The sequence below is a fragment of the Bos taurus genome, chromosome 8 (assembly GCF_002263795.3).
Source record: "Bos taurus isolate L1 Dominette 01449 registration number 42190680 breed Hereford chromosome 8, ARS-UCD2.0, whole genome shotgun sequence".
NCBI lineage: Eukaryota > Metazoa > Chordata > Mammalia > Artiodactyla > Bovidae > Bos > Bos taurus.
Window position 1 is genome coordinate 111,024,175 of NC_037335.1, and position 22,823 is coordinate 111,046,997.

The 22,823-nt window shown below is 52.1% G+C and overlaps 1 protein-coding gene and 1 long non-coding RNA gene across 2 annotated transcripts; one reads left to right on the forward strand and one right to left on the reverse strand.

Moving 5' to 3' along the window:
* Positions 1–1,943: 1,943 nt before the first annotated feature.
* LOC132346024 (uncharacterized) lies at positions 1,944–16,878 on the reverse strand. Its single transcript, XR_009495709.1, has 3 exons — positions 15,872–16,878; positions 15,593–15,733; positions 1,944–5,453 (listed from the first exon to the last, which is right to left on the reverse strand). It is a non-coding gene; the product is annotated as an uncharacterized lncRNA (long non-coding RNA).
* Positions 14,970–21,295, forward strand: ADI1 (acireductone dioxygenase 1). The gene is given in 4 exon segments (NM_001035468.2): positions 14,970–15,160; positions 16,962–17,081; positions 19,517–19,696; positions 20,680–21,295. Coding segments are annotated over 4 exon segments (540 nt in total). The 5' UTR covers positions 14,970–15,040; the 3' UTR covers positions 20,800–21,295.
* Positions 21,296–22,823: the final 1,528 nt, after the last annotated feature.

Here is a 22,823-nt window from a genome sequence, read left to right on the forward strand (position 1 = left end):
CTGTAAATACGCCCGCACCCCCAGGACAGGGCGCCTGCCGTCTTTGACCCTATTTCGGAGATGTATTAAGAGCGAGAAACACTTTCCTTTTAATTAGTTTGAATAAAATTTTGCTGACTGGGGCCTCTAGGCAACTGGTTCCAAACATGACTTCTTTGTGAAGAAATCCAGGCTCATGCACAGACGGCTTGCTTCTCAGCTAAAAATTCCATTACTTTTTATACAAATTAGCATCAGAAATGTTCAGATTTACACCTCACAGAACAGTTTCATGAAGCTTCAATTCTCAGTCACCTGGCTCCGTTCTATTCACGTTCTCGTCCTGTTACGGGCTGTGTTAGTGAGCTTTCCACGTCTTTTTACTTGCGGGGTGTGAAACCAGTGGGCCCCACTGGATTCCTTCTGTGGCTCCTTCTCCTGGCTTCACCTTTATTGACAGATGGACCCCTGTGTCTCACAGCAAACTCCTGTTTCTAGCGGTTTCCGTTAAAATGCTCCTGAAGCTGTGCTTTTTGCACAGGTGTTCCTCTGCGGCTTCTGCCCTCCTTATTTGTGGCATCCACTCTCCCTGAGCGTTTTCTGTGTATTTCAGAAGACCCTGCAACTCCTTCCATTAGAAAGACATTCCCGGAAGTTTGGCCCTGACGGGAGAGGAGTCTAGACACAGGCCCGCGGGGGACAGGGTGTGCTCCGGGTTACTGGGGCCGGGAGGGCGCGGCACCCCATGAAGACACAGGAGTGGGGAGCCGAGAGCCGCTGTGCCTTCTGTCTCATTCTTTTAGTGGAAGCTCTCCACAGGAGGAGAGATTGGCCGTCCGGTGTGTGCCGTCAGCCTCTCCTCCCCTCCAGGGCTGCCGTCCCCCTGCCCGCCCTGACAGGCTGTGGCGGCGCTGCCGGGCCGCGGCTTCCCCGTTGGCCACGACCGGCCTGGGGCTCCCGGGGAGACACGCTGTGGAGACGTGGACGCACTGGCCACCTGGAAGCTTCCGTGAGGCCGGATGTCCGCACAGCATGCCGGGAGCGCTTTCCGCCAAATCGGCGCTCCTGCGGCTGTTTCCTGTCAGGTCCGGAAAGCTCGCGGGGGCCGGTGAGAAGCGAGTCAGTGCCCTGGGCGAGCTGAGCTGAGCTGTGAAGACGAGTCCAGAGCCGCGCGGGGGGAGGAGAGCTCCGGGCCTTCTCAGGCACGTGAGACAGGACCCCCATTGGGTTCTGTCTGCTCCAGTTGCTGGCTGTGTCTCTGTCACCTGCACCGTAACCAGGAGAGCTCAGAGCTGGGTCTTTTTGTTTAAGATCAAAGTAGATGGTTTACAACGCTGTTCATCTCGGGTGTACAACATAGTGAGTCAGGACTTTTGCAGATTATGCCTCATTGTCAGTCGTTACCAGACGGTGAGGATCAGTCCCCACGCCGAGTGCTGGTCTACGGAGCGGCTGTGTCTGTTCCCGAGAGCTGCGTTCTTCAAGGGCAGGGGCACCCGGGAGGACAGTTTGGTGAGGAGGCCAGGCCAGCACCTGCTGCCCCTGCCACCCCACAGGGCTGAGCGCTGCCCTGGGGGTCACACTGTTGGTGCCCTGGGGGTTGGTCACCCTGTTGGTGCCCTGGGGGTCACTCACACTGTTGGTCCCCTGGGAGGGGGGGGTCACACTGTTGGTGCCCTGGGGGGCGGGGTCACTCCGTTGGTACCCTGAGGGGGTCACCCTGTTGGTGCCCTAGGGACAATCACCCTGTTGGTGCCCTGGGGGTCACGCTGTTGATGCCTTGAGGGAGTCACTCTGTTGGTGCCCTGAGGCGGTCACCCTGTTGGTGCCCTGGGCGGGGGGGTCACGCTGTTGGTGCCGCAGTGTGGGTTGGGCTGCAGCTCCCAACTACCATCAGTGATCATGTTCTTCATAAGACAAAGCAAAACAGCTCAGTTTCTCTTAAGAAGGGCCCAAAGAAGCAATCACATTTTCAATTTTATTAATCTTGACCCCTGAGGACCAATGTTTTTAATACCCTCTGGGACAAAGCAGGAAGTAACAGAAAGCCTCTCACACACTGTTCAACAAAGTGCCTGGGTCGTTTTGAGGCAGAAGCTCTTGTATGACTGAGCTACAAACCCATCTCGCCACCAGGTAACCGTGGTTATTCCAACCAGGGTGTTTGGCAGACATTCCCCAAAATAGGGTGAGCCTGTCTCTTCAGATCCAGGGACTAAGACTCCAAGCTTCCACTGCAGGGGGTGCGGGTTCAGTCCCTCATCAGGAACTAAGATCCCACATGTCTTGAGGTGTGGCCAAAAAAATCAGGAAGTAAACAACTGACAACATTTATGGCCAATTCAAGCTTTCAAAAGAAAACTCAAACACTGTGAAACTGTTTCTGCCCCATGACGTTTACAGCTTGCCTACTCCTGGATTTTTCTGGTAAGCCTAGTGGTATTGTAGACCAGCCTGTGTCAATATTTGAAAGAGATACATAACTTTGTGGAACAGTATTCTCAAAAGGACTGGTGCATGCTGTTACACAATCATGTACAAATCAACTATTCAAAGTTCAGTGTACGTGGATATAACAGAATTTGAAATCATTGCTCTAGTTGTCAGATTCCACGTTGCAACTAACTTTTAGGAAACCACCAACTGTCAAATTTTGGTGTAGTATCAATAGCTACAAACTTGGTGTAGTATGAATATCTACAACTATCCAGAAGCTATTAAAATACTCCTCCCTTTTCCAACTATATACCTGTGTGAGGCTGGATATTCTTCATACAATTCAACCAAAATAACATATATCAAGAGACTCTGCAGAAGCAGATGAGCATCTCTCTTCCTGCTATTAAGCCAGACAAGAATTGTAGAAATGTAAAAAAAAAAGCTACTCTTTTCATTTTTTTTTGTAAAATCTGACTTCTTCACTAAAATGTTATTTGTTAAGATGTAATGGTGATCACTGTTATGTTTAGATGAATTAATACATAAAACCTGTTTTTTTCCTCCTTTCAGATGAATTTTAGTAGATAGAATCCACATAAGCAAAGCCCCTGGGGGTTCTGCGCATTCGTGGGTGAAGGAGGGGATAACAGCTACAAGAGAAGGTCATAAGCGGAGCCATTTTAGCTCCTGGGTGGAGGATCTGGAAGACCGAGACTGCTGATCTCTGTTTCATTAGCTCATCCCCATTGGCCTGCTCTGGGCATTCAGGAGTGGGTACCAGTATGAGCTTTCCAGATGGCACAGTGGTAAAGAATCTGCCTGCCAGTGCAGGAGATGCAAGAAACTGGGTTCAATCCCTGGGTTGGAAAGATCCCCTGGAAAAGAAAATGGCAACCTGCTCCAGTTTCTTGCCTGGGAAATCCCATGGGCAGAGGAGCTGTAGTCTGGAGGGCTACAGTCTATGGGGTTGCAGAGTCGCAGGTTTGTGGTCTGGGAGGAAGGAAGTCTAAGGCCCATAGTGCTGATTTTCTACTCTAGTTGCCAGGGTCTTGAGCAGAACAGTCTTGACTCAATCTCAAGAAATGGCTCGGATTTGGTCCTGGAGGAATCCCTGGAAAAGATTAAGCAAACGAGGTCCAGATGTGAATAGGAGGATAATGAGTATGAATGGTCCGGGAAGGGGCAAAACCCAAGGCATCGGTCCCAGTCCATCAACCATGACTGCCAGGAGTTGCTTAATCTCAGGCAGACTCGAGAGGCTCAATCTTTAAGGTTTTTTCAGCTTCCTGAACAACACCAGACTGGTTGGCATAGAAGCAGTAGGATTCATCTAGAAAAAGGCACAGACCTCCCTTCTCTACAGTTAGTAGATCCAATCCCCTTCTATGTTGTAACTACGGCCGCCAAGGAATCGCGTTGGTTTTGGAGAGCTGTTGGACCCTGGGCTATCTCCTGAGGCTGTCTGGTAGGTCTTTAGATAGTGCCTGGTAGTTGTGGACGGAGGTGGTTAGGCCGGCAGTTCCTGTTCCAATTCCAGCCACTATTCCTAGTCCCATTAAGAGGCGAATGAAATGAAGGGCTTGTTTCATTCACTTGTGAATGAGAGGAATAGGTAGGGGTTGATCATTGGGGGCTATAAAAATGTTTGGACTGGAGTATACCAGGGTGCAGGTTCCGATCCAATTAGTAGGTAAACAGAGGTATGTAGATGCCCCACACAGGAGGAACAGGCCAGGTGTCACAATGCAACAGCTGAAGTCGATGGTGAAGAGGAGTTGGGGTGGGGGGTGGGGATTTGATCGTTCGTTCAAGAACAGGGACCCCGCTAAGGTGGCCCCAATGATGGGAGAAGTGGAGGAGTATGCTGAGAGAACCGTCCTGTAAAGGTTAACGAATGTCCTGTAGGACCAGAAACATTATATATATAGCCTTTCCAGTGGCAAAGAGTAAAGTGGAGATATGGTTACACATGGGTTTAGAGATTATGCCCATGGGTTGGTCATATGAACTGTTTCAGAAGTTTCTGCTGCTGCTGCTGCTGCTAAGTTGCGTCACTCATGTCCGACTCTGTGCGACCCCATAGACGGCAGCCCACCAGGCTCCCCCATCAAAAGGAGCTGGTTATGAGTTGGTGATGAACAGGGAGGCCTGGCATGCTGCGATTCATGGGGTCGCAAAGAGTTGGACACGACTGAACGACTGATCTGATCTGATAACAGTGTTACTCTCTGGGTGACAGGGCCTCCTATTGGAGGTTTTCCATTGTAGGAGGGCGGGTCAGTGAGGAAAGATTCTAAGAGTTTGTCTGAATTCTGGATTTGATCACTAGTGTGAAGGTATCACTTTTCACTTTCATGCATTGGAGAAAGAAATGGCAACCCACCCCAGTATTCTTGCCTGGAGAATCCCTGGGACAGAGGAGCCTGTTGGGCTGCCGTCTGTGGGGTCACACAGAGTCAGACACGACTAATGTGACTTAGCAGCAGCAGCAGCAGTGAAGATATTTAAGATATGAGATGAATAAAGGCTCCCCAAGGTATGAGTGGTGTAGGGATATGTAACCACTGGTCCAGTCAAGGATGGATGGGGGGGGGGGGGCTGAATCTCCCAGAGGAGTTATGGATAGATATATCCAGCAGTCTTTAGCCAACTGTGGGTTAGAGGCATTGGGGAGAGTATGGGTTAAATTAAGGGTCCGGAATAGATAGTTGAAGTTAGGGTTTTGAAAGAGTTCTTGGTCAGAGGAGAGAAAGAAGATAGGAAGAAGATGTTAACCAATATTTGGGGAAGTAAATATAAGGTAGACTATTGTGGAGAAGAATTGGATTTCAAAAGGGTAAAAGTTATAAAAGGTCCCCTGCAGCCACAGGGTAGAGATGTAATCTTCATCGTGTTCGAACATGGATCCTTGAGGACTCGAGACCCAGATATCTGTCAGGAGTTGTTCCAGAAGTAATTGCAGCCGTGAAACCAACAGGCTCATCTGTCGTCAGCTGGGGCCGGTGGAAGCCATGAGAACTTTGGAGTTGTAGGGCCTGTGGAAGAAACTCGGTTAGTTTTTGTCTGGTAAGCATTCTCATCATTGGGCTGCATAACCTTTTTTAGTCAAGTAATGTGCACCCAAGGGGTGATTTCTTTTAATTTTGCAGTGGTAGGGGTCAGCAGAATTACCGTGTAGGGTCCTTGCCATTTGGGGATTAGATCTGAGTGGGACTGAACTGTCATATAGACTTTGTCTCCTATTTGGAGGAATGGGTACAGGAGATTGAGATGCGGTTGAGGGAGTAGGTTATCCATATGTTGCCAAAGGGCATCTTGTATCTGGGCAAGTAAGGGAAAAGGGAGGTGGGATGGCAGTTTGGGACCATCATGGGAGTGGGGGAGTCCTAAAAGTACTGTGGCCCATACATGGCCTCGAACGGACTGATATTTAGAGGTTTTTTTGGTAAGGCCTGGCAAAATTATTGCAGGTGGTGACTGCAGCCATGAAATTAAAAGATGCTTACTCCTTGGAAGAAAAGTTATGACCAACCTAGATAGCATATTAAAAAGCAGAGACATTACTTTGCCAACAAAGTTCTGTCTAGTCAAGGCTATGGTTTTTCCAGTAGTCATGTATGGTTGTGAGAGTTGGACTATAAAGAAAGCTGAGCATCAAAGAATTGATGCTTTTGAATGTGGTGTTGGAGAAGACTCTTGAGAGTCCCTTGGACTGCCAGGAGATCAAACCAGTCCATCCTAAAGGAGATCAGTCCTGGGTGTTCATTGGAAGGACTGATGCTGAAGTTGAAACTCCAATACTTTGGCCACCTGATGCAACGAGCTGACTCATTTGAAAAGACCCTGATGCTGGGAAAGACTGAGGGTGGGAGGAGAAGGGGACGGCCCAGAGGATGAGATGGCTGGATGGCATCACTGACTCAATGGACATGAGCTCCAGGAGTTGGTGATGGACAGGGAGGCCTGGTGTGCTGCGGTACAAGGAGTTGCAAAGAGTTGGACACGACTGAGCGACTGAATTGAACTGGACCTTTAAGAGGGCTAAAGGGAGGAGTTTAGTCCAATCTTGATGAAGTTTGATTGTTAATTTAGTCAGTTTCTTTTAGGACTCGATTGGCTCTCTCAACCTTACCGGAGGACCGGGAGTGATAAGGAATGTGAAACCTCCAAGGAATTTGAAGGGCTTGTGCAATATTTTGGGTGATTTGGGATGTGAACTTGGGCCCATCGTCAGACTGGAGGGAGGAAGGCATCCCAAACCTGGGGAGGACTTCAGTAAGGATAAGGTGAGCCACAGTAGGGGCTCATTTGTTAGTAGTCGGGAAAGCTTCGATCCATCCAGAAAATATATCTATGAAGACTAGGAGAAATTTAACCCTTTTTACGAGTGGCATGTGGGTGAAATCTACCTGCCATTCTTGTGTGGGAAGATGTCTGAGAATTTGGTGGGTGGAGAAAGGGGTGGGTGACGATGTTAGAATGGGGGTTTGCCCACTGACAAGTGGTACCGGTTTGGCTCAGATCACTTAAATAAGCCACATCGTCTTTAGTTAACTCAATCGTTCTGAAGGAAAGTCTTAAGTACTTTTGCGGAGGGGTGGAACAGAGAATGTAAATATGAAAGTAATGTGTGGCTGTTTGGCTCGTCAACCTGGGCTATAGTAAAGACAGGACTAACAGAGGCAGCCTGCTGCTTTGCTTCGTGATCTGCTATGTTGTTATAAAAGGAGATAGGGCCGTGTCGCTGATGTCCCCGGCAACGTATTACAGCAGCTTGTTTTGGGAGCTGAGCCGCATGGAGGAGTTCAGAAATAAAAGAAGCATTGAGAATAGGCGTGCCCTTCTGAGTCAGGAATCCCCTTTCCCTCCAGATTATAATGTTAGAATGTAATATGTTGTAGACATATTTGGAGTCAGTGTAAATGTTTATCTTTTGATCTTTGGCTAGGGTCAAAGCTTGTGTAAGAGCTATCAGTTCAGCCTTCTGTGAGGATGTGTGAGCTGGGAGTGTGGCTGACTTCACGAGGCGGGGGTAGGGGGGATAACTTTGTCAGGCTGTCCCTGGACTATAGCGTATTCAGCCCCAAGTGGGGCTTGCTTCTGGGTACTGCCATCTGTGAACCAGGATGGGACTGTGGGGTCAGTAAGGGGCTGATCGGTTATATGTTCTAAGGTCTAAACACAGTCATAGGATAGGTGTTCTGCTTCTGGATCTGGTGTAGGGAGTAAGCTAGCAGGATTAAGAGGTTTACAAGGCGTAAAAGAAAGGGATAGGTCTAGGAGGTGTGTGTGGAGGATCTGTAGTCGAGTAGTGGGCAGAGAAAGGAAAGCCCGATGAGAGAGTAAATCTTTGAAGGAATGAGGAGAGCATACATTTAGAGGGGCGTTTCAGATTAGGTTTTGGGCTTCAGGTGTTAAGAGGGTGGTTGCAACCAAGGCCTGGAGACAAGGTGGCCATCTGAGCGTGACGGGATCGAGTTGTTTGGATAAGTAAGCTAGAGGGCCCCATATGTCCCCGCGTTTCTGGCACAGAGTCCCTAAGGCATGTCCTTGTCGAGAATGTACAAAAAGGAAAAAAGGCCTGGTGTAATCAGGTAAGTAAAGAGAAGGCGCCCGTAGTAAATGTTTGCTAGGTGTCTGTATGGGGGTGTGGAGAGAGATGGGGGCCATTATGGGTTCATCTAAGTTTCCTCGAGTAGCTTGGTAGAGGGGTTTTGCATGGAGGGCAAAATTTGGGACCCATATTCAGAAGAAGTTTAATAGACCTAATAGAGAAAGACGTTTCCTCTTGGTTTGGGGCCTGGGGGTCTGTGTCAAGGTTCGAAGTCTCTGAGTTGGGATTATTTTGGATGTGGGAGTGAGAAGCGATCCCGTGTAACTGTCAGTGGTGCAAGCAATTGTGCTTTGGAGAGGGAGGCTCGTAGGCCCGTTGCCTGGGGGCATTCAATGCATTGCGGTGTGGAATAGGCAGTTACGGCGAGAGGAACTACAGAAATCGTCTACATGTTGGAGTGAGGTGGTAGAGCCTAGGTCTAAAGTCTGTAGGTCTCTTTGGAGGGCTTGACCGAAAAAATGAGGGCTACCTCTAAACCCTTGTGGTAAAGCAGTCCAAGTTAACTGTTGAGACTGATATGTGTCTGGGTCCGTCCAGGTGAAGGCAAATAGGGGCTGTGAGGAGTGGTTAGGGGTAAAGTCAGGAAAGCATCTCTGAGGCCCAGTACCCTGAAGTAGGGTGTGTCAGGGGGATATGTGAGAGAAGGGCGCAGGGATTAGTGACCACGGGCTGTACAGTATCATGGCCTCATTGATCTTGAGAAGATCTTGGACTAGACGCCAGGAGTGGGGCCCCTTTTTGACTGCCAGTATAGGGGTATTATGAAGAGAACAGATGGGCTGCAAAAGGCCGGCTTTGAGCAGTCCGGAGATTATTGGTTTAGGTCCTTGTCAGGATTCTGTGGGCAGGGTATACTGAGTTTGGGTTATGACCGGAGAGGGATTTTTAGAAAAACCTGGACGGGGGAATGGTGTCAGGCTACTGACGGGGCTTCGGTGTCCCAGACCCGAGGATCTCTCGGGGAAGGTCAGGGGGCAGGTTTTGGGAGTGAGGGCTGGCCAGGGGTTAGGGTGCCAATTGGATGCAAAGAATTGATATGGGATCTAAGAATGGGATGTTTATAGAAGTTTGTAGCTTAACCAGAAGATCACATCCCCCCAGTGCCACTGGGCATTGAGGAACTATAAAAGGATGTGTCAGTGTGGTTTTGCCAAAGGAACGTAGGAGAGGAGGTGTTATTTTGGGATAAAAAGGGATGCCTGAGACCCCTTCGATGGCCACTTCTGAAGGTTGGAGAGGGCGCTTAAAGGAGGTTAAAAGTGAAAAGGCTGCTCCAGTGTCTATTAGAATGAGACTTTGTGTCCGGCCACCGTGCCAATTACCCAAAGCTCCAAGTCTGTCTGTACGGGATGGGCTTGGGGTCTGGAGCTTGGGCTCCGTCACTGGAATAATTCAGGCACAATTGGGTCACCTCTCACCTCATCCGAGGAGCCATGGTCTGGGGTTCCAGGGCCCCCCAAGTCTGGTTCCCAGCCCATTGTTGTTGGGCCTGGGGTGGACCCCGAGATTTGATGGGTAGTGTCTGAGGACAATCCATTTTCCAGTGTCCCCATGTTTGCAGGTGGGGCAGGGTTTGGTGGGTGGCCAGGAGTTTGGGCAGAATTTGGCCCAGTGTCCCACTTGGTTACATCTAAAGCAGGGGCCTGGAAGGTTAGGTCCCATACGGGTGGGTCGAGGTTGGCGGGCCAGTTCAGTTCAGTTCAGTCGCTCAGTCATGTCCAACTCTTCGCGACCCCATAAATCACAGCACACCAGGCCTCCCTGTCCATCACCAACTCCCGGAGTTCACTGAGACTCAAGTCCATCGAGTCAGTGATGCCATCCAGCCATCTCATCCTCTGTCGTCCCCTTCTCCTGCCTCCAATCCCTCCCAGCATCAGAGTCTTTTCCAATGAGTCAACTCTTCGAATGAGGTGGCCAAAGTACTGGAGTTTCAGCTTCAACATCCTTCCTTCCAAAGAAATCCCAGGGCTGATCTCCTTCAAAATGGACTGGTTGGATCTCCTTGCAGTCCAAGGGACTCTCAAGAGTCTTCTCCAACACCACAGTTCAAAAGCATCAATTCTTCGACGCTCAGCCTTCTTCACAGTCCAACTCTCACATCCATACATGACCACAGGAAAAACCATAGCCTTGACTAGACGAACCTTTGTTGGCAAAGTAATGTCTCTGCTTTGAATATGTCATCTAGGTTGGTCATAACTTTTCTTCCAAGGAGTAAGCGTCTTTTAATTTCATGGCTGCAGTCACCATCTGCAGTGATTTTAGAGCCCAGAAAAATAAAGTCTGACACTGTTTCCACTGTTTCCCCATCTATTTCCCATGAAGTGATGGGACCGGATGCCATGATCTTCGTTTTCTGAATGTTGAGCTTTAAGCCAACTTTTTCACTCTCCACTTTCACTTTCATCAAGAGGCTTTTTAGTTCCTCTTCACTTTCTGCCATAAGGGTGGTGTCATCTGCATATCTGAGGTTCTTGATATTTCTCCCGGCAATCTTGACTCCAGCCTGTGCTTCTTCCAGCCCAGCATTTCCTATGATGTACTCTGCATATAAGTTAAATAAGCAGGGTGACAATATACAGCCTTGACATACTCCTTTTCCTATTTGGAACCAGTCTATTGTTCCATGTCCAGTTCTAACTGTTTCTTCCTGACCTGCATATAGGTTTCTCAAGAGGCAGGTCAGATGGTCTGGTATTCCCATCTCATTCAGAATTTGCCGCAGTTTATTGTGATCCACACAAAGGCTTTGGCATAGTCAATAAAGCAGAAATAGATGTTTTTCTGGAACTCTCTTGCTTTTTCAATGATCCAGTGGATGTTTGTTAGATAGGTCACAAATAAACATTAATAGCATGTATTTAATACTGAATATTTCCCAGTTCACAAGAACCTGGGATTTATTGTTTAATTTAGAATTATTTGATTTGTAAGCACTTACTTTTCTTTAAGCCAATTAAATAGAGCTCATTTACAAATTAACCTCAAAAATATTGCCCAGAGACAAAGACATACCAAGACATATATAGACATACACAACACAAGATCTAGCTTCATTTTCTAAGCTTAGTCATGAATTAGATATTACAATATAAAATTTACTAGTTTATAAAAAACAGTTCGAATAAATAAAACTTTTAAAGGCTTTCCCCCATTTTTCCTCAGTCTCAGGAGTTAGAGATGGTCTAGATAAGTGTTCCTGAGAGCCCTAGTCTCAAGGCACAGGGAAAGGAAAGCAAGTTCTAACAGAATGGTGGCAGGTCTAAACCAAATGGTGGCCAGGCAAAGCAAAATGGCCATCAAAAATCAGAACACAACACAGAGTTAAAACACACACACACAGACCTGGCGCTCCTCATCATACAGTGCCTTAAATACGAGAATAGTCTCTCAGAAAATCTTCTGTTAAAAACAGAGAACTTCAGATCCAAGTACTAACAGAGTAAATGAAAATACCTCAGGTCTTCAAAGATTTCAAAGGGAGGAAAGGAAGCCAGCTTGAAAGAAGAAGGGGGAGGAGGAGGGAGAGGGGGCTAAAGGGGTGGCCTTACAGACATCTCCTGACACCTGCAGATACCCAGGTGTTATGGGACTTTACCCTGGGCCTCCAGAGAAGGGAGGACTGAACTAGGCCCTACCAGAAACCAAGCCAGAACAGAACCAGAATTCGAGTTCTCTGCAAAGAGGAGGTGATCAGTCTCTAATCCTCATCTCAGGCTGAGGCCCTTCCACCAGATTCCTGCGTCCAGGACCAGGGGACTAGAAAAAAGGGGGAGGATAGGAAGGGTTAAGGAGAGAAAAGAGAGCGGGAAGGGGAGAGAGATCAATAAAGTCTCTTGTTTCTTTCCGGTCAGGGCACTCTGGCCAGTTGTCTGCATCAGGAGGAGTCCAGGGACAAAAGGGTCCCAGATGTGGCCACTGGGTCTGGTCCATCGGCAGGCAAGCTGGCCACTGAGTACCCCGAGCGGTCAGGATGTCAGTGGCAGCAAAGAAAATTCCCTGCCAGAATCACCATTTGTTGCAGGAAGGGTGACCCCTTCCAGGGCCCGAAACTGGGCTCTTGTCTACACTCAGAAATGAATTGTCCGAGGAGACACATGTGCTGACGAAGCAAGAGATTTTATTGGGAAATGGCGCCCGGGTGGAGAGAGGTAGGGTCAGGGAACCCAGGAGGACCACTCTGCCATGTGGCTCGCAGTCTTGGGTTTATGGTGATGGGATTAGTTTCCAGGTTGCCTTTAGCCAATCATTCTGACTCAGAGTCCTTCCTGATGGTGCACGCCTTGTTCAGCCAAGATGGATGCCAGCGAGAAGGATTCTGGGAGGTGGTCGGACATGTGGTGTCTCCTTTTGACCTTTTCTGAACTTTTCCGGTTGGTGGTGGCTTATTAGTTCCGTGTCCCTTACCATGACCTCCTGTTGTAAAACAACTCGTGCAAATGGTTACTACGGTGCTTGGCCAGGGTGGGCGGTTTCGGTCAGTGTGCTTCCCCAAACACTTGCAGAGAGAAGGAGGGCTTCTAAGTTCCCAGAAGGCTTGAATATAGGTGACCTCCAACCATTTACCATTCCATTTGAGTAAGTTAGTGAGATCTGATAAAATATTGAAATCGGAAGTCCTGACCTCAGGCCAGCGGTTTTGGTTATCCAATTTGTATTGAGGCCAAATTTGAGTACAAAGTGACTCGAGTTTATGAACCTTGAGATTGGTCAAGAGTAGAGGTTTGAGGTTTTGTTTTACGCAGGCCAAGGGACAGTCCCATGGGATGGATTGGCTTGCTGTTGCTAAGTTGCTTCAGTCGTGTCCGACTCTGTGCGACCCCACAGATGGCAGCCCACCAGGGTCCCCCATCCCTGGGATTCTCCAGGCAAGAACACTGGAGTGGGTTGCCATTTCCTTCTCCAATGCATGAAAGTGAAAAGTGAAAGTGAAGTTGCTCAGTCATGTCTGACTCTTAGCGACCCCATGGACTACAGCCTACCAGGCTCCTCTGTCCATGGGATTTTCCAGGCAAGAGTACTGGAGTGGGGTGCCAGTGCCTTCTCCAGATTGGCTTGACCCCATAGCAAATGGCTAACGACTGTCTGGTCGAGAGAAAAGGTCGTCACCTAATCTTTTGACCGGGCAAATGGAGAGAGAGAGAGACTTTTAAGGAGGGAGGGGCGTCCCCCAAGTACCTCCCCAGAGGGCCTTTGGGCTGGAGGGTTCCCTGGGAACGCAGAAAGGACGATAGTCTCTGGCGCCCTAGAGTACTGTCCAAGCTTCCCTGGGCTACTGGGTCAGGTGAGAATTCGTGGTGGATGGAGGGAGGTCGAATGGCAAAAGGCCTCTGTCCTGGAGTTGGTTGGTCTCGCTAAAAAGAGCGCATAGAGAAAAGAGGAAGAGAGAGAGAGGCCAATATTCCTTGGGGTTCGTGGAAACCAATACAGACCTTACCCAGGGCTTGTACTGCTCATGAAGGCACAGGGCGTCCTCCCGAGGAGGTACTGAAAGCCTGGGCGGGAAAGTGAGCATGGCAGGTTTCTTCGCTCCAAAGAGCTGGCCATGGAGAATGAGTCTGAGAAGGAACCTCAACCTCCTGGGTTTGGCACCAAAAACTGTAGGGTAAGGGAGTTAGAGAAGCTGAGGTTCAGAGAAAGAAGGAGACTGGCACTTTACAGGAACAGATCACCTTTAATGAGGCGAGAAGGGGCAGCAGTCAGATCAGTGGGCTGCTGCGCCAAGAAGAGAGTAGGTATATACAGAAAACATATATATGCGGAGATACATTGTTTGGAGGGGGTCTGTTTTTCCTCAAGATTATTTTTTATTAGTTAGCTTTCAACAACTGGGGCAAGGAATTCCTGAGACCTGCTGGAAACTGGGATCGGCTGGGAGCTGAACGTAATCAATCTTAATGTCCATTCCTTTCTTTAGGGGAGAAAGTTCTTGAAAGCTGAGTGCTGAAGAATTGATGCCTCTGAACTGTGGTGTTGGAGAATACTCTTGACAGTCCCTTGGATTGCAAGGAGATCCAACCAGGCCATCCTAAAGGAGATCAGTCCTGGGTGTTCATTGTAAGGACTGATGCTGAAGCTGAAACTCCAATACTTTGGCCACCTGATGCGAAGAGCTGACTCATTTGAAAAGACCCTGATGCTGGGAAAGATTGAGGGCAGGAGGAGAAGGGGACTGCAGAGGACGAGATGACCGACTCAGTGGACATGAGTTTGAGCAAGCTCTGGGGGTTGGTGATGGACAGGGAGGCCTGGCGTGCTGCGGTCCATGAAGATGCAGAGTCAGACATGACTGAGCCACTGAACTGAACCAAACTGAACGAATGGTGGGGAGTTTTAACCGGGTAGCCTTTCCCTTTTCCAGGGGATCTTCTCAACCCAGGGATCGAACTCAGGTCTCCGCATTACAGGTGGATTCTTTACCAGATGAACCACAAGGGAAGCCCAACTGGAGTTTCAACTGGAGGCTATTTTGAGCCCTGTAGCTTTCCTTCAGGTAACCCGAAGCAATGGCACCCCACTCGTACTCTTGCCTGGAAAATCCCACGGACAGAGGAGCCTGGTGGGCTGCAGTCCATGGGGTCGCGAAGAGTTGGACACGACTGAGCGACTTCACTTTCACACATTGGAGAAGGAAATGGCACCCCACTCCAGTGTTCTTGCCTGGAGAATCCCAGGGACGGGGGAGCCTGGTGGGCTGCCGTCTCTGGGGTCGCACAGAGTCGGACAGGACTGAAGCGACTTAGCAGCAGCAGCTGCAGCTTTCCTTCAGGGACACCGCCTCGCGCCAGGAGCCCGCCCGCCGGCGGGAAGGAGGCGCTCCGCCGCGGGCTTCCAGGCGCGCGCCGCCCGCCTCCCGGGGAGGGGAAAGGAGGGAGGAGGAAAGGAGGAGGCACGGGTGAGGGCAGGAAGAGGCAGGGCAGGAGGAGGGGCGCCCGCGTGCGGCCAGGCTCAGGCCAGGCTCACTGCTGCCTACCCCGGCCCAGGCCCCGCGCTCAGCTCCCGGCCATGGTGGAGGCCTGGTACATGGACGAGGCGGCCGACGACCCGCGGCTGCCGCACCGCGCCGAGCCCGCGCGCCCTGTCGGCCTGGAGCAGCTGCGCCGGCTCGGGGTCCTTTACTGGAAGGTACGCGGAGCCCGCGCGGCGGCACAGGCGCCCCTTCGGCCCCTTCGGCCCCGCGCGCCCCGCCTTCCGGCCAGCGGGCCTGCGGAGCCCGGGCCCGTGCTCACTGCGCACGCTCGGCGCGGCCGGGCCGGCCCCCCACCTCCACCGCGGGGCGCGCCGCGTGCTCGGTGCCGGGATCGGGGATCGGGGGGCGGGGATCGGGGATCGGGGGGCGGGGATCGGGGGTCCGGGATGGGGGCCGCGGGGGAGGGCAGAGGGGTCGGAGTGAGACCTCCCAGTGGGAGGCCGGGGCCCTGTAGGCGCGGGCCTGTCCCCAGGGGCCCTGGCGGGGCGGCGGGAGGGCAGTTGGGGTCCCTGAAGTGTCCCCGTGCGTCTCCCTGGTGGGGGGGAGGGGCGGGTCGACAGGAGGCGCCGTCTGTTCAGACTCCTGACCTTCGGTCTCGCTGTCCACGGGACAGTTTTGGAGCAGGAGTGGACACTGGCCAAGCTCTGAAAGTGTCCGGGGATAAAGTAAGGCTGTGTTTTCAGCTCCTCCGCCAGGTCGAGTCGGGCTCCTCCTGGCTCCTGGTTCTCCTGTGGATGGGAAGACCCAGGACTGTCAGAATTAAAGTTGTTGAGTTGCTCAGTCGTGCCCGACCCTGCGACCCCATGGACTGCAGCAGGCCAGGCCTCCCTGTCCATCACCAATTCCCGGAGTTTACCCAGACTTACGGCCATCGAGTCGGTGATGCCATCCAACCATCTCATCCTCTGTCGTCCCCTTTTCCTGCCGCCTTCAGTCTTCCCCAGCATCAGGGTCTTTTCCAGGGAGTCGCCCGTAGACTTGTTTGCTCTGCTTCCAGTGCCCTGGGCCTTTTTGTACTTTATAATGACTTGATCTGGAGCAGGACGATAGCTGGGCATGTTCACCTGTTGTGTCTCAGTGACGCCGTAGGGAGTGGGAAGCTCTCACCTGGATGTGAAGGTGCACTGTGGGGGTCTGCTCACCTGGGGAGTGGTCATTGAGAAATTCATGTCTCTGGCTTCCTTGGTGGCTCAGTGGTAGAGGCTGCCTGCTGACACAGGAGACAGGCTGGTTGGGAAGCGCTCACGTGTCTGGGGCAAGGCTGCCACAACTGTCGAGCCGGAGCTCTGTAGTCGGGGAGCTGCAGCTCCACGAAGCCTGCACTCAGCAGTGAAGACCGAGCACAGTCAGAAAGGCATCAATAAAATTTTAAAGAAAGAAAAGGCAGCTGAGACCAGGGGGTAGAAAGCCTCTTGTCTGCCTGAGGAACTTGGGTTTTATTTGTGGGCTCAGAGGGCCTCAGGTGTTTTGGCTCGGGGAAACAAAGTAACCATAGAGTTGCCATAGAGACAAAGGTCAGGCAGACTTGCAGAGTGGACAGGAGGCAGAGGAACAGGACGCGGCGGTGCCGGGGAGGCGCCCGTTACAGGCGTGAGGCGATCAGAGCTTCCCCGACTCCTGGTGGTGGGACTGGAAGCGTGAAGTTTCAATAGAATCTCCCTGGAAGCGCTGTTGGAGAGAAGGGAGGCGGAAATTCGACGCAACTGCACTGCTTTTAGCCTTTAGGGAAACATGCCAAGAAATAGGGAAAGGAGGGGAAGAAAGGTGACTTTAGGATTGACAAAGGACCGAGTGATATTAGTGCAGTATATGTGGGATATAATTATACTGGAGATCCAGAATGCGGACACAGGACTAGGTAATAAATTCAGAGTATAATCATATTGGAGATCCAGAAAGAGACTGTTTGGTGTGTTCACGTGACCTCCTGTTTGTTGCTTGTTTAAACTCTTTTAGCTGGATGCAGACAAATACGAGAACGATCCAGAATTAGAGAAGATCCGCAAAGAGAGAAACTACTCCTGGGTGGACATCATAACCATAAGCAAAGACAAACTACCGAATTACGAGGAAAAGGTAAGGGCTCTGTGTTACTGGACAAGGGGGTTATCAATTATCCACTATTAACAAATGCGGGAGAAGGCAATGGCACCCCACTCCAGTGCTCTTGCCTGGAAATTCCATGGATGGAGGCACCTGGGGTTGCAAAGAGTCGGACACGACTGAGCGACTTCACTTCCTTTCTTTCTGTAGTTACTTTCAGAGAAGGAAATGGCAACCCATTCCAATGTTCTTGCCTGGAGAATCCCATGGACGGAGGGCCCGATGGGCTGCAGTCTATGGGGTTGCAAAGAGTTGGACATGACTTAGCAACTAACACACACACACACATTAATAAATGCAAGCCTTTCCTTCTTTTTACATGTCTTTCATTTTGGTTTATATGAGAGGCATGCTGGCCTTAGATTAAGCTGAAAAGTATTCCGTCCGTTTCCATTTTTTGGAAGAGTATGTCTAGAATGGTTTTCCTTTTTTCTTAAATGTTTGGCAGATTAACCAATGAAGCCATGGGGTTTGTTTGTTTGTTTAGGCGGTAAGTCGCGTGTCCGACTCTTGTGACCCTATGGACTGTAGCCCACCAGGCTCCTCTGTCCATGGGACTTCCCAGACAAGAATACTGGAGTGGATTACCATTTCCTTCTCCAGGGGATCTTCCCGACTCAGGGATCAAACCCTTGTCTCCGTGTCATTACCACCTTCTCGAACGGCTTCTCTCCTGAAATAAAACCCTGCCCCTAATACCAGCTTATCTTTTGCTCTCGTAAAACATACTTCTTTACTATCTGATTATCTCACGGTTGTCTTAGGTTAACACGTTTTGGGCAGGAATCCTGCGGAAGGGGTGCTGCGTCTGCTCAGGGCACCCCGCCTGGAGGCTTGTGCCTGGGGTGGGGTGGGGGTCCCAGTGCCCATGATGCAAAACTTGGCTGAACTGGTGCCCGTCAGGGTTCCGTGTTGGGACCGGACACCTCTTCCCGCTCTAAGGAAGGGGTCTGTGGAGAGTGACTTTCTGCTCGGAGTCGAACTTGGACTTGGTGTGAGTGAATCTCGCTGACCCGGCCTGAGTCAGTTACCCTGTCCCTGTGCCGTCATCTTCCTGTACTGATTTGGCCTGCTTCTCTCCATCGATGCCCATCAGTACACGCGTGCGGATTCGTGGTTTCCTCGTGGGCCCGTGTCCATTCTTGCCGCGATCCACCTTGATGTTCAGATTGGTCCAGACTCAGCGGGGGGCGGGGGGGCCCTCTCTGTGGTCCTGCCGCGTCCCCGCCGTGCTCCCAGCCCCTCCGTGCTCCCTGGCTCAGGGTGTTCGTGCCCCTCAGGGCTCCCTCGGCCCATCCTTGGGTCTCTCTCCTCCCGCACATACCACAGTGCCCAGTGGTGGCTGCATCCACCCAGTTAGGGTCAGCAGGCCTGTCCATGGAGCTCCAGGTGAGTTGCGGTCCTGTCTTACTGAGGGTGTAGTCAGAGAACTATGTTCAAAAGCACTTAGGTGAGTTTTCTCTTCCTCCTGTGGTTGTGAGCATATGGCTTGATTCCAGATTTAAGGTCCCCCCTCCCCCGGCCCCCAAGCTTGTTTTAGTTTTATTTGCGACTCTGTACGATGTAAAGTGAGTCACACAGTCGCGTCCGACTCTCTGCAAGCCCACGGACTGCAGCCCGCCAGGCTGCTCTGGCCTTGGAATTCCCCAGGCAGGAGTCCTGGAGTGGGCTGCCATAGCCAGGTTTAAAATGAAGACTCTACCAGAAGGCCCCTTGGCTCCCCTTGGCTGGCCTGCACCGCGCCCTGCTGTCGGGGCCCGCGTGCCCGTTGACTGTACCAGCCCGCTCTGCTCCCGCCTTCCGGGCGCCTCCAGCGTTCCTCAGTGACAAACAGCACAGCAGGGAGCGGCGTGTGCATGCCTTTCTGTGCTGTTGGAGGTGTATCTTCAGGGTAGATTCCCAGACAGGTGGCGGGTCGGTGCGTGTCCAGCTGCAGGGCAGGGACCTGTCCCCAGGGCCTCGCCCGCCTGAGAGGCTGCCGTTCTCACTGGAAGCGGGGATTTTCCAAAAGTCTGTGGATTGTCCAGAAGGGTGGAATGTGAGGAGAGCTTTGAAACCCTCAGGGACAGCAGGCAAGAGGTGGGGAATCTTAAGAAGGCCAGTTAAAGAGAAACGTGAAGGTTGCGTGGGTGTTTACTAGAGAATGCTTCTAACGTTTGTGCACATTCAAGCATTTTTATTGTGAAACGTTAGAGGATGGAGCCCTGAAAGACACAGGCCAGGTTGGGATGAGGGAGAGGTGTTTACTGAGCACCTTCCTCAGATGCACACGTGCTCCTGCCCTGCCGGGGTGACCACATGCCTTCGCGTCTCCTGGGGGCGGCCCAGGTGGTCCGCACTGGCGCAGGGGTGGTTCCGGCCATCTCACCCCGGGGGGCCCCCAGCTCACAGAGCCTCCCCACCCCCAGATCAAGATGTTCTTTGAGGAGCACTTACACCTGGACGAGGAGATCCGCTACATCCTGGATGGCAGCGGGTACTTTGACGTGCGGGACCAGGAGGACCGCTGGATCCGGATCTCCATGGAGAAGGGGGACATGATCACCCTGCCCGCCGGCATCTACCACCGCTTCACGCTGGACGAGAAGGTGGGCTTGCGGCTCCTCTGCCGCAGTGTGGTCTGCGCACCTGTCGGACGCTCAGCCCCGGCAGCGCCAGGCGAGGACGCTGCCTCAGCGAGCGGCCGGGGGTTCGCGGGGGCCGGGGGTCTGCAGGGGCGCACGGGAGCACATGCCCAGGCCAACGGGAGGCGCCCCTCCAGGGGTCCCTGCTCCTTCGTCATTCGAGAGCATGTCTGTTGGGCCTCAGCTGTTGGGTGCTGGAGCCATGGACACGTCACAGAAGCAGGAGAAGGGTGGTCTGGGGCTCCCTCCATGGGCTTGGGACTGACCTGAGACTCACGGGTGTGCTCAGCTTAAAGCTCAGGACTCGGAGAGGATGTGCGAGGGAAGGAAGGTCGCCCCACTCCTGGCCCCAGCATCTCTCCCTGAAGGTGGCCGTGATCAGGTCCTCAAAAGTCTTCTTGGAGAGACGGCTTGCTTGGCAGGCGAATGTGAGTCGTGCACAGGAGCCAGCCGAATCTGTCCGGGGGTGGCGCCCCTCTTTTCTGCTCGCTGAGCTCTGGTACTGTTTCCTGTCGGCATATAGAGAGCCCCAGCCTGGGTGCAGCTGCCTGATGGCCACTGGGACCCACTCTGGTTTACTGCGTTGAGTGGTGACCCCAAGAGATGGGTCCGCCAACTGTCTCCAGTTCTTTGCTGTCGTAAACGGCTCCGGGAGAAAGAACCTCACGCGTTTGCCATCGTGGCCTGCTGAGAGTTCCCCTGTAGGACACACCCCCGGACGTGCACCCTGGCTGGACAGGGGTGTGGGTTTCAAACCGTGCTGCGGGAGGGGCCCGCGTGCAAGGCGGTGTGTCTGTCGAGAGTGTGGGCCCGACGCTGCCCTGCGGCTGCCTGAGCACAGGCCCTCCTGCCTTTCAGAGGAATGTGTATGAGAACAGGGGTGAGTGGCATGGGGCGTGACCTCACGGCTGCATGCCCAGCGCCGCTCTGTCTGTGTGTCTCCCCAGAACTACGTGAAGGCCATGCGGCTGTTCGTGGGAGACCCCGTGTGGACGCCATACAACCGGCCGTCGGACCACCTCGAGGCCCGGACGCAATACCTGGAGTTCCTGGCGCAGTCGGCCTAGCGGCCCCTCGTGAGGCAGCACGGAGTCTGTCCCTTTCTCCGGCTTCAGTTCTGCAGGCGCGAGGCTGGGGAGCCTCCTCTGCAAGCTTGTCAGATCAGAACACTGTATTTTTTTGATCAGAACACGTTTTAATGGATGGAGCCATGGAGCTGGTTGCACATGCAACCAGCTGGAAATTTGGGCAGGTGATTCACTTCTCTGATTCGGGGTCAGGGTCAGTGGCCCCGCACTAGATCACGCCTTCAGCTCTGACCAGTGAGTTTCATCTCCCCAAATATAGCCACTTACTGCCTGATTCTTGGGCTTTAAACAGGCGCCAGGCGAGGCCATGCCTGCCCTGTGCAGACTGTGACAGTGGGTGACAGGGCGGTGGAGAGGTCACCCACTTTTCTCCCAAAACACAGGGGTGCTGAGGGGGAAGCTGGCATGTTGGGGGACACACACTCACTTACGCCACTTTCTTGCTCAAAATAAAGGAGCTGCCTTGTTGCTCTGCTGGCGGCTTGGAGTCGCCTTCTGTTCTGGTACCTGTGGTTCCCTCACGTCACCCCCTTTGCGTCCGTCGTCTGACGTGTGTGCCTGTGCGTAGTTACGTCTGTTTCCCGGGTCAGCACTGTTCCACGCGCGATTTCTGGTTAAACTCGTACAGGAAATGAATTCTACAATCAAGCCTTTGAATTTTAACAAGAATTGGTACATCGTTTGTATTTTTAATCAACAGTTTTGAGATACAATTATATCTCATTTGTTATAATCATAGAAAAACCCTGAATTAGCCTCAGATGTGAAGGGCAGTTTGCTTTGGGTATTCTTTTAAACTGGATTAAAAATCTTTATGTGGAAATGGGTATGTCATCGCTTCCACGTTGGTTTTGGCACGTGTCCAGGCACGGAGGGACCCCAGGCCTTGCTGTGTGGGTGAACGCTGGACTTAGGGTCAAGCTGTGTGCCAGCCACACGGGTAACACCGTCAGCCCCCAGGGTCGGGCGCTGCCCCTCCTCCTTCTTGCCGAGACAGGGCTCAGGAGATGAGAGGGAACCTCGGAGCAGGGGTGGCTCCTCCTGTGGGCACTGTCAGTTATACAGAGGATGGTGGTTTACGGATTTGCAGTTGTCAGGGGCTCCCAGGAGCACACGTCTGGGAGCTGAGCTGTTCCGTGTGGACCTAGGAGCACTGCTTGTTGCGTAAGACATGTCTCAACGTGTCACTTGACAGACGTGTCCTCCCTTTAAAGGTGTGCAGCACTTGGGGGGCGGCACGTGGCTCACAAACCTAGACAGCATATTAAAGCCAGAGAAATCACTTGGCCTGCAAAGGTCCGTCTAGTCAAGGCTGTGGTTTCTCCAGTGGTCATGTATGGATGTGGGAGTTGGACCATAAAGAAAGCTGAGTGCCGAAGAATTGATGCTTTTGAACTGTTGTGTTGGAGAAGACTCTTGAGAGTCCCTTGGACTGCAAGAAGATCAAACCAGTAAATCCTAAAGGAAATCAGTCCTAAATATTCATTGGAAGGACTGATGCTAAAGCTGAAACTCCAATACTTTGGCCACCTGATGTGAAGAGCTGACTCATTTGAAAAGACCCTGATGCTGGGAAAGATTGAGGGCAGGAGGAGAAGGGGATGACAGAGGATGGTTAGATGGCATCACCAACTCAATGGTCATGAGTTTGAGTAAACTCCAGGAGTTGGTGATGCACAGGGAGGCCTGGAGTGCTGCAGTCTATGGGGTCGCAGAGTCGGACACCACTGAGCGACTAAGCACAGCACAGTAAGGAGGTGAAGTTAACAGCAGAAACGCAGCCAAAGGCAGTGGGGATGCCCCACAGGTGGTGTCATTTGCTGATTTGCAGGAGGTTGGGAGCAGAGCCCGACCTCGGCCCTTAGACACGCCCGGGCCATGAGCATCACTGTTCCGGCCCCGCCCCTCGCGGGGGTGCGGTTGGGGGGTTGGGGGGGTGGCGGGTGCTGAGGGAGCTGCGGTGCCGTGCTTAGTTGCTCAGTCGTGTCTGACTCTGTGACCCC